Source organism: Corylus avellana, chromosome 7, assembly GCF_965113065.1.
Source record: "Corylus avellana chromosome 7, dhCorAvel1.hap1.2, whole genome shotgun sequence".
Lineage (NCBI taxonomy): Eukaryota > Viridiplantae > Streptophyta > Magnoliopsida > Fagales > Betulaceae > Corylus > Corylus avellana.
In genome coordinates, this window is record NC_142496.1 from 2,012,949 (window position 1) to 2,032,364 (window position 19,416).

General features: G+C 33.2%; 1 protein-coding gene across 1 annotated transcript; it reads right to left on the minus strand.

Moving 5' to 3' along the window:
- Positions 1–13,474: 13,474 nt before the first annotated feature.
- On the minus strand, positions 13,475–14,510 carry LOC132184953 (uncharacterized). The gene is made up of 2 exons (XM_059598750.2): positions 13,985–14,510; positions 13,475–13,869 (listed from the first exon to the last, which is right to left on the minus strand). Exons 1-2 carry the CDS (start codon positions 14,133–14,135, stop codon positions 13,619–13,621), a joined length of 402 nt encoding a protein of 133 aa, XP_059454733.2. The 5' UTR covers positions 14,136–14,510; the 3' UTR covers positions 13,475–13,618.
- Positions 14,511–19,416: the final 4,906 nt, after the last annotated feature.

A 19,416-nucleotide genomic window follows, 5' to 3' on the forward strand; every position in this document is an offset into this window, starting at 1 on the left:
AATATTCAAATCAAGCTAAACACAAAAGCTCATGTTTTGATAGTACCATTGTACTAACTATTTGCATCTCCTCATCGAATATACCGAATTTTCACTAATGATTTATTCTCCATGTTTTTTCACTTTGTAGTTTGAACTAACTATAGACAACTATTTTGTGAGTTGAGTTGAGAGCAGCGAACATCCAACACCACCATCTCCATCCACATCTACGATGCCCGTCCACTGCAGGATTATAATAACATATATAATTAGATTAGATCAGATAGATATACAAATAGTAAAGAATAAAAACATAAATACACAACCTCAATCGGACTCGGACTCGAGGTCAGAGTCGTAAATTATGCAAAGAGATATCGAATCTACGGCCTCCTCCATCACCTTGAACTCCTTCATTTTCAACTTTTTCTCACCCTCTTTCATCCACTCAAATGTTGTACATCCTATAACCTGTTCGACAATAAACTGTTTCTTTTCTTGACGTACCCAACAACCGGCGCTCACTGGTCTAAATGCGGCCAAGTGACTTGATTTTGTGAAAATTTACAATTTCCCATCCTTATGAAAATGGCCCATACCTAAATTTATTTTTCAAAAAAATAAAAATAAATAAATAATCACTCACATTCTACTTAAACAAATCATTCAAAAATAATAATGTATGTAGGTATACCTCCCAAATCAGTGGCCATGTAATGATATATATCATCAACTTCATTGATAAATTTATCATGATTTAATGTTCCAGCTCTTTTCTCATTTAAGTACTCGATCAATTCTCTATTAGTGGGAAGAAAAAGTGGACCTAAAGTTTTTGAATTGTTTGCAAATCTCTACAATGAAACAATGAGGGTGAAAGCAAAAATTAGAATAAGTGTGAAGATTAAAAAGAATATGTGTGATGCCTAAAGGTTTCAATTCTCTATTCTAATTTGATGTCCTAGCTTTTTCCTCGATCAAATAATTGATCAATTCTTCATCAGTGGGATTAAAAAGAGGGCCTAAAGGTTTCAAATTGTTTGCTAATCTCTACAACGAATCAATGAAGGTGAAAAATTTACCATTGATCAATCTACCATGATTTCCTAAATTTATTGATCAATCTACCATGATTTGATTTATTATTATTATTTTTCTTTTCTATTTCTTAATTAGAATTAGAAATTTCTTGATTAGAATTATAATATGTGAGATCTCAATAACTATAATTGAGATCTCAAATATTTTTCAATAAGGAATCAAATGATAAAAATGGACAATATATGTTAAATTGAAGATAAAAATAATAATATATTATTATTATTATTATCCTCTTTGGACTCGAGATCGGAGTCGTAAATGACGCAAAGAGATATCAAATCTACAGCGTCCTCCATCACCTTGAACTCCTTCATTTTCAACTTTATCTCACCCTCTTTCATCCACTCAAATGTTGTACATCCTATAACCTATTCGACAATAAACTGTTTCTTTTCTTGACGTACCCAACAAGCGGCGCTCGCTGGTCGAAATACGGCCAAGTGACTTGATTTTGTGAAAATGGACAATTTCCCATCCATATAAAAATGGCTCATACCTAAATTTAATTTTTTTAAAAATAAAAATAAATAAATAATCACTCACATTCTACTTAAACAAATAATTCAAAAATAATAATGTACGAAGGTATACCTCCCAAATCAGTGGCCCTGTAATGATATATATCATCAACTTCATTGCTGAATTTATCATGATTTAAGGTTCCAGCTCTTTTCTCATTTAAGTACTCGATCAATTCTCTATTAGTGGGATGAAAAAGTGGATCTAAAGTTTTTGAATTGTTTGCAAATCTCTACAATGAAATAATGAGGGTGAAAACAAAAATTAGAATAAGTGTGATGATTAAAAAGAATATGTGTGATGCCTAAAGGTTTCAATTCTCTATTCTGATTTGATGTCCTATCTTTTTCCCCGATCAAATAATTGATCAATTCTTCACCAATGGGATTAAAAAGTGGGCCTAAAGGTTTCAAATTGTTTGCTAATCTCTACAATGAATCAATGAAAGGTGAAAAATTACCATTAATCAATCTACCATGATTTCCTAAATTTATTGATCAGTCTACCATAATTTGATTTATTATTATTATTTTTCTTTTCTATTTCGCAATTAGAATTAGAAATTTCTTGATTAGAATTAGAATAAGTGAGATCTCAATAACTATAATTGAGATCTCAGATATTTTTCAATAAGGAATCAAATGATAAAAATGGACAATATATGTTAAATTGAAGATTAAAATAATAATATATTATTATTATTATTATTATCCTCTTCGGACTCGAGATCGGAGTCGTAAATGACGCAAAGAGATATCGAATCTACGGCGTCCTCCATCACCTTGAACTCCTTCATTTTCAACTTTTTCTCACCCTCTTTCATCCACTCAAATGTTGTACATCCTATAACCTGTTCGACAATAAACTGTTTCTTTTCTTGACGTACCCAACAACCGGCGCTCGCTGGTCTAAATGCGGCCAAGTGACTTGATTTTGTGACAATGTACAATTTCCCATCCTTATAAAAATGGCTCATACCTAAATTTATTTTTTTAAAAAAATAAAAATAAATAAATAATCACTCACATTCTACTTAAACAAATAATTCAAAAATAATAATGTACGTAGGTATACCTCCCAAATCAATGGCCTTGTAATGATATATATCATCAACTTCGTTGATGAATTTATCATGATTTAATGTTCCAGCTCTTTTCTCATTTAAGTACTAGATCAATTCTCTATTAGTGGGATGAAAAAGTGGACCTAAAGTTTTTGAATTGTTTGCAAATCTCTACAATGAAACAATAAGGGTGAAAACAAAAATTAGAATAAGTGTGATGATTAAAAAAATATGTGTGATGCCTAAAGGTTTCAATTCTCTATCCTGATTTGATGTCCTAACTTTTTCCTCGATCAAATAATTGATCAATTCTTTATCAATGGGATTAAAAAGTGGGCCTAAAGGTTTCAAATTGTTTGCAAATCTCTACAATGAATCAATGAAGGTAAAAATTTACCATTGATCAATCTACCATGATTTCCTAAATTTATTGATCAGTCTACCATGATTTGATTTATTATTAATATTTTTTTTTTTCTATTTCTCAATTAGAATTAGAAATTTCTTGATTAGAATTAGAATATGTGAGATCTCAATAACTATAATTGAGATCTCAGATATTTTTCAATAAGGAATCAAATGATAAAAATGGACAATATATGTTAAATTGAAGATAAAAATAATATATTATTATTATTATTATTATAATTATTATCCTCTACGGACTCGAGATCGGAGTCGTAAATGACGCAAAGAGATATCGAATCTATAGCGTCCTCCATCACCTAGAACTCCTTCATTTTCAACTTTTTTTCACCCTCTTTCATCCACTCAAATGTTGTACAACCTATAACCTGTTCGACAATAAACTGTTTCTTTTCTTAACATACCCAACAACCGGCGCTCGCTGTTCTAAATGCGGCCAAGTGACTTGATTTTGTGAAAATGTACAATTTCCCATCCTTATGAAAATGACCCATACCTAATTTTTTTTTTTTAAAAAAATAAAAATAAATAAATAATCATTCACATTCTACATAAACAAATAATTCAAAAATAACAATGAATGTAGGTATACCTCCCAAATCAGTGGCCCTGTAATGATATATATCATCAACTTCATTGCTAAATTTATCATGATTTAATGTTCCAGCTCTTTTCTCATTTAAGTACTCGATCAATTCTCTATTAGTGGGATGAAAAAGTGGACCTAAAGTTTTTGAATTGTTTGCAAATCTCTACAATGAAACAATGAGGGTGAAAACAAAAATTAGAATAAGTGTGAAGATTAAAAAGAATATGTGTGATGCCTAAAGGTTTCAATTTTCTATTCTGATTTGATGTCCTAGCTTTTTCCTCAATCAAATAATTGATCAATTCTTCATCGGTGGGATTAAAAAGTGGGCATAAAGGTTCCAAATTGTTTGCTAATCTCTACAATGAATTAATGAAGGTGAAAAATTTACCATTGATCAATCTACCATGATTTCCTAAATTTATTGATCAGTCTACCATGATTTGATTTATTATTATTATTATTTTAATTTTCTATTTCTCAATTAGAATTAGAAATTTCTTGATTAGAATTAGAATATGTGAGATCTCAATAACTATAATTGAGATCTCACATATTTTTCAATAAGGAATCAAATGATAAAAATGAACAATATATGTTAAATTGAAGATAAAAATAACATATTATTATTATTATTATCCTCTTCGGAATCGAGATCGAGAGATATCGAATCTTCGGCGTCCTCCATCACCTTGAACTCCTTCATTTTCAACTTTTTCTCACCCTCTTTCATCCACTCAAATGTTGTACATCCTATAACCTGTTCGACAATAAACTGTTTCTTTTCTTGACGTACCCAACAACTGACGTTCGCTGGTCTAAATGCGGCCAAGTGACTTGATTTTGTGAAAATGTACAATTTCCCATCCTTATAAAAATGGCCCATACTTAAATTTATTTTTTTAAAAAATAAAAATAAATAAATAATCACTCACATTCTACTTAAACAAATAATTCAAAAATAATAATGTACGTAGGTATACCTCTCAAATCAGTGGCCCTGTAATGATATATATCATCAACTTCATTGATGAACTTATCATGATTTAATGTTCCAGCTCTTTTCTCATTCAAGTACTCGATCAATTCTCTATTAGTGGGATGAAAAAGTGGACCTAAAGTTTTTGAATTGTTTGCAAATCTCTACAATGAAACAATGAGGGTGAAAACAAAAATTAGAATAAGTGTGATGATTAAAAAGAATATGTGTGATGCGTAAAGGTTTCAATTCTTTATCCTGATTTGATGTCCTAACTTTTTCCTCGATCAAATAATTGATCAATTCTTTATCAATGGGATTAAAAAGTGGGTCTAAAGGTTTTAAATTGTTTGCAAATCTCTACAATGAATCAATGAAGGTAAAAAATTTACCATTGATCAGTCTACTATGATTTCCTAAATTTATTGATCAGTCTACCATGATTTGATTTATTATTATTATTATTTTTCTTTTCTATTTCTCAATTAGAATTAGAAATTTCTTGATTAGAATTAGAATATGTGAGATCTCAATAACTATAATTGAGATCTCAGATATTTTTCAATAAGGAATCAAGTGAGAAAAATGGACAATATACGTTAAATTGAAGATAAAAATAATATATTATTATTATTATTATTATTATCCTCTTCGGACTCGAGATCGGAGTCGTAAATGACGCAAAGAGATATCGAATCTACGGCGTCCTCCATCACCTAGAACTCCTTCATTTTCAACTTTTTCTCACCATCTTTCATCCACTCAAATGTTGTACATGCTATAACTTGTTCGACAATAAACTATTTCTTTCTTGACGTACCCAACAACCGGCACTCGCTGGTCTAAATGCGGCCAAGTGACTTGATTTTGTGAAAATGTACAATTTCCCATCCTTATAAAAATGGCCCATACCTAAATTTATTTTTTTATAAAAAAAATAAATAAATAATCACTCACATTCTACTTAAACAAATAATTCAAAAATAATAATGTAGGTATGTATACCTCCCAAATCAGTGGCCCTGTAATGATATGTATCATCAACTTCATTGATGAATTTATCATGATTTAATGTTCCAGCTCTTTTCTCATTAAAGTACTCAATTAATTCTCTATTAGTGGGATGAAAAAGTGGACCTAAAGTTTTTGAGTTTTTTGCAAATCTCTACAATGAAACAATGAGGGTGAAAACAAAAATTAGAATAGTGTGATGATTAAAAAGAATATGTGTGATGCCTAAAGGTTTCAATTCTCTATCTTGATTTGATGTCCTAGCTTTTTCCTCGATCAAATAATTGATCAATTCTTCATCAGTGGGATTAAAAAGTGGGCCTAAAGGTTTCAAATTGTTTGCAAATCTCTACAATGAATCAATGAATGTGAAAAGTTTACCATTGATCAATCTACCATGATTTCCTAAATTTATTGATCAGTCTACCATGATTTGATTTATTATTATTATTTTTGTTTTCTATTTCTCAATTAGAATTAGAAATTTCTTGATTAGAATTAGAATATGTGAGATCTCAATAACTATAATTGAGATCTCACATATTTTTCAATAAGGGATCAAATGATAAAAATGGACAATATATGTTAAATTGAAGATAAAAATAATATATTATTATTATTCTTATTATTATTATTATTATTATCCTCTTCCATTGTTTGAACGGCCTTCAGAGCATCCCCTTAGGCTCCACTTATGTGTAGGCACCATATAGTTCTGTAATTACACATTGTTAGAGAAACCAAAAAACACACAAAAAAGAAGAAAAAAAAAAATACAGAGCTCTCCACGTCTATACCTCATGGTTAAGGAGTTGGATCTTGTTCTTCTTGGCCAATTTGCGCAAGTTATTCTTTGTAGAGTTTCAGCCAAATCTATGGCTTGGAGTTGCATTCCTTCTTTTGTTTACGGTGAAAATTGTCATTCGAAGAGGAAAGCCCAAAGAAAGAAAAGAGTGATTTTTCCTCTTTTTCTTCTCTTGTGGGTGATAATCCTTGGTTGGTGATTGGGGATTTCAATGCAATCAGATGGAATCACGAGAGATTGGGCCGTTCTTGGTACTCTGCAATTCTTGCAAATCTTGCGACTCTTGCGAAATTAAAGTTGAACAAATAGAACTAGTAGGCACCACATAGTTCTGTAATTACACATCCATTAGAGAAACCAAAAAACACACAAAAAGTAAAAATTGAAAACAGAGAGAATACAGATCTCTCCACCTCTGCAATATTCTACAACTCTTACAAATCTTGTGACATTAAAGTTGAACAAACAGAACCACTAGAGCTAGAGAAACAAAACAAACAGAACCACTAGAGAGCTAGAGGAACCAAACAAGTTTGAACAAGAGAGCGGTAACAGTTATTAGAAGTTTTAGTTTGCTTCTTTTTATCGTTAACATATATTGTCCATTTTTATCATTTGGTTTCTGATTCACCTTATTGAAAAATATATGAGAAATTGAGAAATTGAAAAATATGTGAGATCTCAATTATAATTATTGAGATCTCACATATTCTAATTCTAATTGAATAATAATAATAATAATAATAATCGATTCATATTTGCGTTTAGGGCACCCATATTTCACACTTTCACGGACACTTAAACGAGGTTGTTATTTAAGAGAAACCATCGGTTCTTCCTTCTCTCAATAATTAATTTTTATTGTATAATTATTTTTCATTTTTCATTTTTTTTTTTTACTTTATTTTATGTGACTATGTTCTTTCGTTTCCCTTTTTTTTGTCATCATTTTCTGTTCTAATTTATCGGGGTTAAAAGGCGGGTGGTTATGCCTAGCTAGTGGTTCTTGAGTGTTGTAAAACTGCTAATCACCTTTATTATATAATAATAATAATATTTATACTTATAATAGCTGACTCATAAAGAGTTTAGCTAGTTTATCTGCTGGATAAGGATGTTTTAGAGGTAGGAAATGGGCATACTTTGTTAACTTGTCTACCACCACCCAAATCACACTATTCCCTTGAGATAAAGGTAAGTCATTTATAAAATCCATAGATATACTAAGCCAAGGCCTGCAGGGGAAATATTTTATGCCTTCACCCTCTGGCAAATATCAAATTCCCTAACATACTTTTTACATCAATTTTCATCCCTGACCAAAAGAAATCTGTACGGGCTCTATGCATAGTTTTGTCATAGCCTGTATGACCTAAAACAGGACTAGCATGAACAAAATAGAGAATCTTGTCTCTAGGAGCCTCCCCAACATACACCCTCATCTTATAAAGCAAAATGCCCTGCCTAAAAGAAAATTTGGTGTTGGTTAGTAGCCCTTATTGAACCTTCTAAACTAGGGCTTGCATAACAGGATCAGTCAAATAGCTCTATTTCGCTTCTGTCAACCATTCAAGAGTAGGATATGAAATGACTGATAAGGTTACAACTAATTCTTCTTTCTCATTTCTTCTAGAAAGAGCATCAACAACTTTATTTTCCTGACCTTTTTTGTATTCCACTACAAAGTCATAACCTAGCAACTTAGAGACCCATCTCTGTTGCGTAGGAGTTCCAATTTTCTATTCTAATAGAAACTTCAAACTTTGATGATCAGTTTTGATGGTCAAAGGATGGCCCAAAACATATGGTCTCCACTTCTTCACAGCTGCCACTAGTGCCACCAACTCCTTCTCATAAGTGGACATTAGTAAAGAAAACTACCTTTAAGAACTTGGCTGAAGAAGGCTATTGACCTTTGAGTCTGCATCAAAATTGACCCAATCCCCCTTCCTGATACATCACACTCAATCACAAAAGGTTGACTCAAATCAAGTAGGATTAACACTGGAGGATTTGTTACTGCTCTCTTGAGGCTTTGAAAAGCTTGGTTTGCTACCTCACTCCAAAGAAAAGCATTCTTTTCCATCAACTTTCACCCCTTCAAAATAAATCAAATGCCCTAAATAATCTATTTCAGAACACCCAAATCTGCATTTACTTCTTTTAGCAAATAGCTGATTGTATCTCAATACCTCCAATGTTAGTTTCAAATGTTGTAAATGGTCCTGCAAGCTAGGACTATACACCAAAATGTCATCAAAAAACCAATATGAACTTTCTCAAATAAGGCTTGAAGATGTCATTCATTAAACTTTGGAAAGTTGAAGGAGCATTTGTTAAACCAAATGGCATAACTAGGAACTCATAGTGTCCCTCATGAGTCCTGAAAGCAGTTTTTGAAATATCTTCAGGTTTAACCCTTATTTGGTGGTACCTTGACCTCAAGTCCAACTTAGAGTAAACCCTAGAACCATGTAACTCATCTAGCAACTCGTCAATCATAGGATATATCCTTGATTGTCTCATTGTTTATGGCTCTATAGTCCATGCACATCCTCCATGATCCATCAGCTTTCCTACCCATGGGGATGAGAATGGGCTTTTAGAGGGTTTAATAACTCCAAATTCTAATAACTCCTTAATAGTCCTTTCAATCTCTTATTTTTGAAAGGATATTCGTAAGGTCTCACACAAAATGGTTCAGCATCAGTTTTGGGGATAATTGCATGGTCATGTGACTTAAAAGGTGGTAAGCCTCTTGGTTCTTCAAAAATATCACCAAACTCTCCTAACAAAGTTTCCAACTCAGACCCCGGGCTTACCAACCTTGTATCTTCCACATTGTCCAACAACTGCAACAATAAACCTTTGGTATACCCCTCTTTCAATTGAGACAACTCCTTTTCCTCCCAAAGATTTGGAGCAACTAATCCTTGTAACAGAAAAGTTTCTTCAGCAATGGTAAACTCCATGGTTAAACCCCTAAAATTCCATGTAATTGAACCTAGGGTAACTAACCATTGAATACCTAAAACCATATCACAACCAGCCAAAGAAATCACATAAGTATCACTGAGGAAAGAAAATCCACTCAACTGTACGTTGACGTTAAGACAATTCCCTTCACTGACAACCTCTTCTCCATTGACTACCCTCACTTTAATTCTCTGCTCTCTGTGAATTAACAAGCGAGTCTTCTTGTAGATTGAAGAATCTACAAAGTTATGAGTACTACCACTATCAATGAGGATTACAATCCTTTGAATCCCTAACCATCACACTATGCGCATAGTCTTAGGATGCTGGCTACCAGTGATAGCATGCAAGGAAATTTTAAGTAAATTCTCATCATAATTGAAACTGAATTCCATAACATCTTCCTCTTGCTCCTCCACTTCATTACTCTCCTCCACCAAATCTACAGAATCGATCAAAAACAATTTCGGAGTTTGACACTTATGGGCATAATGCCATTTAGAGTCACAGTTATAACACAACCCCTTCTTTCTTCTTTTCTCCATCTGGGACTGAGAGATTTTCTGAATAGGAATGCTAGGTTTTTGAACTCCTACAAATGGTTGCTAAGTGCTAGATCCCTCCCCCCCTCCCAAATTTTTGTGAACTTAAATTAGAAAAATTCAAGTTTGAATTCCTAAACCTTCTAGTAGTCAATACATGCTCTTCCTACATCTTAGCCAGGCCATATGCTATTAGCAATGATTGTGGATTAAACACTCTCACAGTGAGTCAAATCTCATCCTTCAACCCATTTAAAAAACAACTAAGTTTATTGTGGTCATCAATCCCTCTAACTCGATTAGAGAGTGCTTCAAACTTCTCCTTATACTCCTCTACACTAGAATGTTGCTTCAACCTAGTTAAAGACTCCATAGGGACATCATAGGATGAAGGACCAAACCTTTCCAGCAAGGCTTGTGCTAAAATATTCCAATTAGGCAAAAAAAAGACATGTCCATGTCTTGGTACCATGCTAGGGTTTTCCCTTCCATATGAATCGAAGCAAGCATCAATCTTTGATTATATGGTGTTCTTTGATAATAGAAAAACTTATTTGCCCTATATATCCACCCTGAAGGGTCACTACCATCAAATTTAGGGAAATCAATTTTCATTGACCTTGTTATGATGGCTAGTTGATCATCTGCCAACCTTCAGGTGCACTGCTACTAGGGATATCTCCATCCTCAATGTGCACTCCCTTGTTCTTGCCAGCATCAGTTTGTAGTTCCAGAATTTGGATTCTCTCCACTTCTCTTGCCTCAAAGATTGAAGGCTCACCTTTCTTGTTCTCTAGAGAACCTTTCCTGTTCTCCACCACTTGCGTAAGGTATGCCATGTAATCTTCTCTAAGAGGGTTGATTCATAGTCTTACTTTTGAATTTATTCTCTAGTTGTTTAGCCGACATGGCATATGAGTTAACTACTCTATGGTTTTCCACCGGCCGGCAAATTTCTTTAGATAAGATCATCTACTTCTCCTTTTCATATGGAATTAGTTAAATTATGCCCTACTCAGATAATTCGAGAGGTAGGCATCTTGGACCATTAATCCATTAAACAAAATTTGCAACCTGGTTTTTGCATAGTCTAAACTTATATAGGCAATGGTCAAAGTTAGCTTGGCTTTTCATAGGGTTTATCTTATGCCAAGCTACAAAATATAGTGTGCAACTGTAATTCCACAAAGAGCAATATCTTGTGTTGCAGCTGAATTTGATTTGTAAGTTCAAGTTAGTTATTTGTAAACTAAGATAAATTTCACATGGATCTATTTATTTTTATTTCGTCATTCTTTTTCTCTTTCCTTGGTCATTTTGCTGGTGATTTTTCGTTACTTGTTTTACTTTTGAGTTTCGATTCATTTGTTAAGGACTTATGCATGGCAGGGTGGTGCAGGTACCTGGAGTGATGGAAAGCTGGCAACTAGAATTGGAAGAAACAATGGCAGTGCTCTGACGGTAACGACGCCACTTCTATCCTTGTACTTTGTTTTCTTTTGTCTAATTAGATGCAAGTTCATAACATCTAAACTTTCTGTGGTGACATTGTGCTGAAACCATAGCTTCTTCTAATACTCCTGGTAAAGGTAATTTATAAAAATGTTGTTTGCCATTGTGAATTGAAATAAAGTTTTTCCAGTAAGTCATGCATGTAGACAAAGAATAACTGTTCACTGTTCTGCATAAGAATCTATACTTTAACTGACAAGATGGTGTATTCAAGGAAGATGCTCAGTAAGATTGAACATAACATATTAGTTTATAGGTAAACTTAGAGTTTAGCCTTGATTGGTTTACTTTCTTTGATTGTTGAGTGCTGTTCATGAAAAATGAGTAATGCCAATTTAGTGAACTCTTTTGCCTCTCCCAGGACACGACAGAGCCATTGTCTACTGTTAAATGCGATCATTTTATCATTAGTTTAACCTTGAGCCTCCAATGCCATCTCTAATTTTTGTCATTAAATTGATCAACTATTGGTCTGATTCACCTATGTTTCTACACTTCAGTTTTTTTTTTTTTTTTTGATTTGGCACCGGGTATCTGGAGCTTCGTTCCGACTAATCCCGGGGGTGCACAGGCCCTCAGCAAAGAATTTCTCGCAAATGCACCTCGGTTAATTCAATGGGCGAACTCCCAGTCCGATGGCCCTAAGAAGCAGTTTGCACTCAATGAGTTTCGAACCTAAGACCTTGAAGAACATACTCAAAGTTCCAAACTGTCCAACCACTAAGCCAACCCCTTGGGTTAAGTACACTTCTCGTAAATGCAAAGTAATTTTAGTTAATAGGGTTAAGTACAGTTACCCCTTTAACTAGTATCATTTTTGTAATGTTCTCCCTAATGTTTCAATGTTTGCAACACTCCCAATCTACCAATGGGTTGCAATGTCCCCTTCTACAACCAAAAATGACAAAAATGCCCTCTATAATATAAAAAATGGATGACATTTTTATCATTTTGGGTTACAGAAGGGGGGTGGGCGACATTGCAAAAATTATGGTAGTTAGATGGGGTAAATGTAGTTGCCCCTGGCTAATATCTTTAGATATATGTCTTCATTTTTAATTTGCTATAGTTATGCAGTTATGTTCCTCAAATTTATTAAGTTACAGAAACCAACCAATATTATTTTCAGGGAAATATGATGAGGGTTTATTGTCATAGAATTGTTGAGAAAAGAGCATGAGTCCGCAGATTAATTTATGCTTATTCCTACTTTAATAAACCCTGAACTTCTAGCCTATGCATTGAATTAGTGTTGCCACATAGGACTACAGTTAATGGTATTTTTTGGGGGCATTCCTGTTGCAGGGAACAGGATCCTTTCTAGTTCAAATGAACCGGAGAATATCCAGTTAGTTATAGTAGAATGGTATTTTTGTCTTTTCACTTTTTAAGGGGACAAAAATACCCCTCCACTATAACTAACTAAATATTTTCCGGTTCAAATGAAATAGAGAAGATCCTAATTCATGTTGCAGATAGGCATCAGAAAAAAAAAATATATATATATATATGTTGAAATAAAATTCAAGAGTGGACATTGAATTTGAAAAGCTCACAACGCTCATGAAAAAATGTCAAAGTATAGACAACTCAAATTGAAGCAATAATATGCAGGAAACAATTGAGGAAGCTCAGAAAGAGTGCTTCCCAATGGTTAATTTGATATCAAAGATTCAAAATGCCCTTAAAGTGGGTAGAGTGCAGAGATGGTGAATTTAATAGGAGGCCATGCATTGAAAGAAATTTATATTATGTGAGGAAGAATAAAATACGAGTGTAAATGTTTATTCAGAAGGTTTAGAAAGAGAGAAAACTGCAGATTTTAAATAATAGAGGGTAGACTATTTCCTGAAGCATTAGAGATATTATTTAGCATTTATGAATTGTGTGTTTTGCTTTTTTCTTCTGTTTTGTATATCATTTACTCGGTCAAACAAAAAGGCCAAGAGATGAAGGGTTGGAGATCTAATGAATTGAAAAGGTTAGTCCTTAACATTGATCAAAAGAAGAGAAAAATGAAGCTAAATGATCCCATCTTGCAACAATTTTTCCTTTCCCCCCTTTGAAGCTTATATATACCTATGTTTAAGATTAAGACAATCACCCATGGCATTCAAAAGATGAAAACAGACATCAACAATCCAAATATAACATGCCCGAGCACCCCAAAAACCCCAGAAGAGGGTTTGATTAACAAGGAGTTTGCTCCACTTCGTCTGCGAGTGTTGGGGGGCTTAACGTTATTGGCACCCCCATAAACTACTTTTGCCTTTTGGAAAACCCTTAATTGATGATCTTCATGATCTGCCCCATGTGTTCTTTGATCACCTTCTCTGTTTGGTTTGATGAGCGGCGCATATAAATCTGAATAGGAAGAAAATCTAGTTAGAAATACATTGGATTTTTTTGCTTAATCATTGTACCAATTATGAATTGTCATGTCGGTACGTAAGAAAATTTATAGTAAAAGTTGTAGTACCTCTAACATCATTCTTACAGTTAAGATGTTTCGAGAGCTTTGAAGACGACCGATCTCCGGCTTTTTTGGCGAAAGTGCTTTCACATGCTGATTGTGAAAGAACTTTGAGGGACACAATGAAGAAAACCCATATAAGTAATACTTTCCTCATTTGCTCTTGCTTTTGTTTTGGACCAACTCTTTTAAGGTTGGGGGGTGTTGAGGCAAGAGGAAGGGGTTTTAGGCTGCTACTGATTAGGGCTATGAGGACTTAGAAGAAGTAAAATCTCATTTATAGTGGGGTTTCTTTTGATGGGGGAGATAAAGCTTCCCCTACTCCCTAGTAAAAATTGTCCACAAAAAGACACCTGGTGTTGGGTTCTTAGAATGGGAATCCAATTCTGAGCAAGGAAAATATATTTGCAGATTCTTTGCAATTTCTCTTTTCTGTATTCTTTTCGTCGTTGGGTGGTGATCGGGTTCTTTTAGGATAGGCTAGTAGGAAAAACAAAGGAAAGAATAAAGAGGCCATTCATTTGGTTAAAGGATCAATTCACATCTTCTTTTTCCCTTAAAAGATCAAGTGAATGCGATACCTTGTCGGCTCGTCTTTTATCATTGGAGACTTCTCAAAACGATTGTTTGCTCTTATCTATGTGTGCTTTAGATTCAACTACATTTTTATCTCATAATGATGACGTGATAATATCAATCAATCTTTTTTTCTTTTTTTTTTTGTTTAGACTTCAACGCGAGCATTGTTGACTAAAAATATAGCTTCTAGTATTAAAAGGGTAATACTTTATACCTTATATTTTTATCTCACAACTATCATAAAATGTTAATGTGACAATCTTAATCAACCCTCGAATTTTTGCAACTTAATAAAGCTTCGGAGACTGCTTTTTACATTTTTCCCTTAATAGAATACTCTTATGGATATCGATTCCCATTTTACCATATGTGCATAGGATTTTATTTTTTTCAGCTTATCTTTTGATTTTTTTTTCTCTCTCTCAATTATCTCTTTATTTCTTCAAAGATTAAAAATAATAATAATAATTAAAAAAACAAAAAAAAACAATAGCGTTATAGATTAAGCTGTAACGGGCATTGTATTAATTTGTATATCGGATATAGGAGATCAAGATCATGAAATAAATTTTCGCATAAAAAATTATTTAAAATTGTATAAACTGCCATAGTTGGTAGACAAATATCAGTATTGGCATATGTTGTCCAATAGTACGTAGTTGTTATTGGCCAACATGACGCATCTCATCAATATCTATGGATTATCCAAAAGTCTTAAACGATAATTCTACTACAATGAATCCCACTCATTATGAAGAGGACAATTATAGAATAGTAAAGAGAAAAATAATTACAATCTAAAGTCTCAATACATTCAAATTTCACTAGAATTTTCTTTTTCTTTTACATTCTAAGTGACGCCAATGCTCCCTTTTCCTCATCTGAATAGGAAAAGAAAAAAAGAAAAAAAAAAAAGTGACGCCAACACTACTGTATGTGCAGCTCAATATCTTTCCTTCAGTGTCTTTGATAACCCTTTTTAAAGAATTGTTTTTTGTGTTTTGATAGAAACTATTTTATGAAATAATTAAATAAAGGTGAGAGATATTTTAAGTTTTTTGTGAAAAAAATATGCTTCTTAATTAATGTTGATTTCTTTTTTTTTTTAGATAAAACATTTTATCAAGACCATCCTGATAACACCCTTTTTAGAGCACCTAATTAATAATCGACACATAATTAAAAACATAAAAAGTGCACAAAAATAAGTTAAATCAAAATACACTAAATTTTAGGGTGATAAAATCTCTAAAGAGTTAACCTTTTACCTCTAAGTTTTAGTTTTGAGGCATTAGAAACAAGTTTTGAGGCATTAGAAACGGGTTTTGAGGTAGGTCACGGCAGACAGGGTTTGAGGCATGCATTCACTGCTGGCCAGACCTATGGGTCTAGTCTGTGTCTTGCCGGTTACGGGTTTTTTTTTTTTTTTTTTTCTCTAATTTGGTGTAATTGTTATCACTTTTATTTTTTGCATTTTTCTTAAATTGACAATGTGTCATATAGTAATTGGAGGTTGCAAAATGGGTGTTATCAAGATGAACCTGATAGTAAGGGCTTTTTTTTTAATAGAAATGAAAAAATAAATAAATAAATTTTATTTTGGTAAGCACTTCAAAACCAAAAGAGAATTAGGTGTATTTGGCAACAATTTTTTTTTTATTAATTTCTCTAAAAAAAAAAAAAAAAAAAAGCCACTTTTCTTTTTCTATTGTCAAATAATTTTCTCCACCGAAAATTTAAATCCTTTTAAAAATTACAATAGTAACTTTTTATTTACAAGACTTTTACCGAAAAAGTCCGCAGAAATTTCCTCACTGACGCGACGCATAAAAAATTAAAAGAAATGCTAAACATTTTAAATTTTTGTTCTAAAAGTTGGTTTTCAAATAATGTGTCATCATTCTATGAGTTGGTGACACACTTTTCAAAATAATAAATATCATAAGATTGTGATGAGAAATAATTTTAAGAAAAAAAAAAATTTGAGATGCATGTATAACATTTTTCAAAAATTAAAGAAAAGACGTCTCTTTTCTTCCACGCAACTCATCTTTATCATATTACCAACAAAAAAAAAAAAAAAAACTAATCTTTATCTACGCATCGTTATTATTCATGTCACTTCTCCTAAATTCAAGAAGGAAAGGAAAAAGAAAGGAAGAGAACTTGTGACTTGTGAGCCCACCTACTTTATGGAATAGAAGTCGCACCTAAAGGAGCAGCAATCGTAAACTCCAAAAAAGGACAACAGACGACAACGTTTTTAGCGAAGACAAGCTTGCTATCACGAAATTGAACGCTTCCTAATCCATAGCGCAAGTAACTGACAGTGGATAGGCATGACTTTGGTGTTCATCTTCAGGCCACGTACCTCTCAACATCATCACAAACTTCTTTTATATTCTCATGGGGAATAATTAATAATTCTGCTTATACATATTATGTAATTGGAGTAACCTTTTCTCATCAGATTTTATTCATCACTTCCACTTTTATCATCTTTTTGACAGTTAAATCACTTCTTATTTTTTTTCTTTTTTTTTTAAAGTTAAACTAAATAGTGAATTTAATTATGTAATTACTTCTTATTCCAGTATTTGTAGTTTCTGGAATTCGGCTGTATAGTGTTGTAGACTTGTAGTTTAGTTTTTGCCGAGTTGTTTTTGGTTGTATTTCTTTGGCTTCTCTCTTTTGTTAGCTGCAGCCTGCTGTGCAGTGCAGCTGTGTTCCAGCTAGGTCTTCTTACTGGAGTCCGGAGAGAACCTAACGAAAAAGCTATTCATCCAAAACAAAAACAAAATAATAATCTTACGTATTTTTACACTAATTCCAACTTAAATTACTACTTATCTTAAAGTATTAAGCTAATAAATAAATAAATTTAATCTTTTAATTAATATTCTAAATACCTTTGATTCATCTTTTTAATCTCCAAGTCGGACCGAAATTTAGATGTATAGTGCAAAACCAATAGACTTTATTAATATTATTTAGTAATGGCGAAAAATACAATCTTGAATCTTCTGTCACAGACTCAGACTCAGACAGCCATTCACTGTCTGCGTTTAATTCTTTTTCAAAACAATAAAAAATCACTAAGAAGACCGACTCACCCCTAACTAAACAGGCTTCTAAGAGGAGAAAGATGAACTAATTAAGAAGCATGCAAACTAGAACATGAAGGAACCAAGGAAAAGGCCGGAGACGCAAATAGCAGAGGCAACATTGAAGGAAGATAGCCGATTTCGAATGGCTGAAGATTTTCTGCCACCCGCACGTGTGCCGAATCTACCCCTCTTTTTGATGTGAACTCCAAGCCTCCAATTGCCTGTCAACTCTCTCTGATCTTGTTGCAGATGTTGGCCAGGAACACTACTGAGGGGATTCAAAGCGCCTGCGCGAGCTGAAGAACTTGGTACAAATTGAGAGAATAAGAGGAGAGCGGTGACCGACAATGATAATATCCATCTCATGTTTGTCATGTCTTCTGAGCAAAAGTATAAGAGCCTTGGTTCTGGTGATATTGTTCAATGGAAACTTGAACTTAATTTATATACGTGGTTGGGGTGGTGCCTGTGAGATATTTGGTAAGACGCGTAGCTAAATTTGGGTCGGGCCTTCGCAATTGACTGGAATTCTTCTTGAATCTTCAATATAATTTCTTACACATAATTTATAGAAGAAAATCAGGAGCTTATTAAGGAAAGCAGCAAGTAACTTGACAATAACATGCGCTTGGGGGCAAGAAAAGGAAAGATACTATAAGCTAATGCGAAGAATTGGACCGCGTACTAGACACTAGGACCAAAGTCAAGCCTTCAGGGGTATGCATCATGCATTTTTTTCTTTTCTTTTCTTCTGAACAAAAAAAAAATCATTTATTCTACAATTTTCTATTGTCTATATATAAGGGGACCGTCCTACTTTGATGAAAGTGATTTGTTGTGGATATCTTTAAAGTGTGATTGGGACAAAAATTTGTTACAAATTGGTTTGTAAGTTGTAACAAATTCATACAAACGCATCTAATAAAGTGATGCGTGTTTCTTAATACGTGAAAAGCACGTATCTTTTTTCTTCAATAATTATGAAACACTTGTCATTTTATTAAATAAATTTGTAGCAATTGATTGCCTTATTTTCACCCATATGCAATGTTCCTAAAATCCTATCCTGCCATTCTGGCAAGAAAGGGGAAGACACCGAGGAAGATTGCGACTGCGTAGGAGAGGAAATGACAAAAGTCAAGATCCCAGTAAGAAGGTATCCGCGTATGAGATTGGACCTTTATCCCAACCCCAAGAAATCTATTACTCGTACTCCACTTTTTTAAAATTAGCTTGCTTGCAGTTTAGGGTATTGTAACTTATTAAGGTTTGCAACACCTCAGAATTCTGCAATCATCAAAATGAAGAAAAAAAAAAGGTAAAAATCGTAGCAAGAGGTGGCAGGCCATGGCTGCTTTGAAAGTGATCCACTACCCCTATTAATTATTTTGACAGTGACCCGACCACCTCAAAGTTAATTTGAAGGTGGTCAGCTACCCACAAAGCAGTTAATGGGTAGCCGGCCACTCCCAAAGCAGCCATTGAAAGTAGCTAATCCCATCTTTTTCCTGACTTTGATGACGTATTACAATTTTGAAAGTTCATTAGAAATAATGTAAGTTAACCAACCTGATTTGACAATGGAGAAGCTTTTTTATTAACAATTAAACAACTCCAAATACAAAATACTCACAAAATAATACTCAAATCTACTTTTATCTTTATATATATCACATCAAAACAATTTTTTAATTAAAAAAAAAAAAAGCACTATCTAAAAAGTTTATTCGAATTAACCAACATTATCTCATG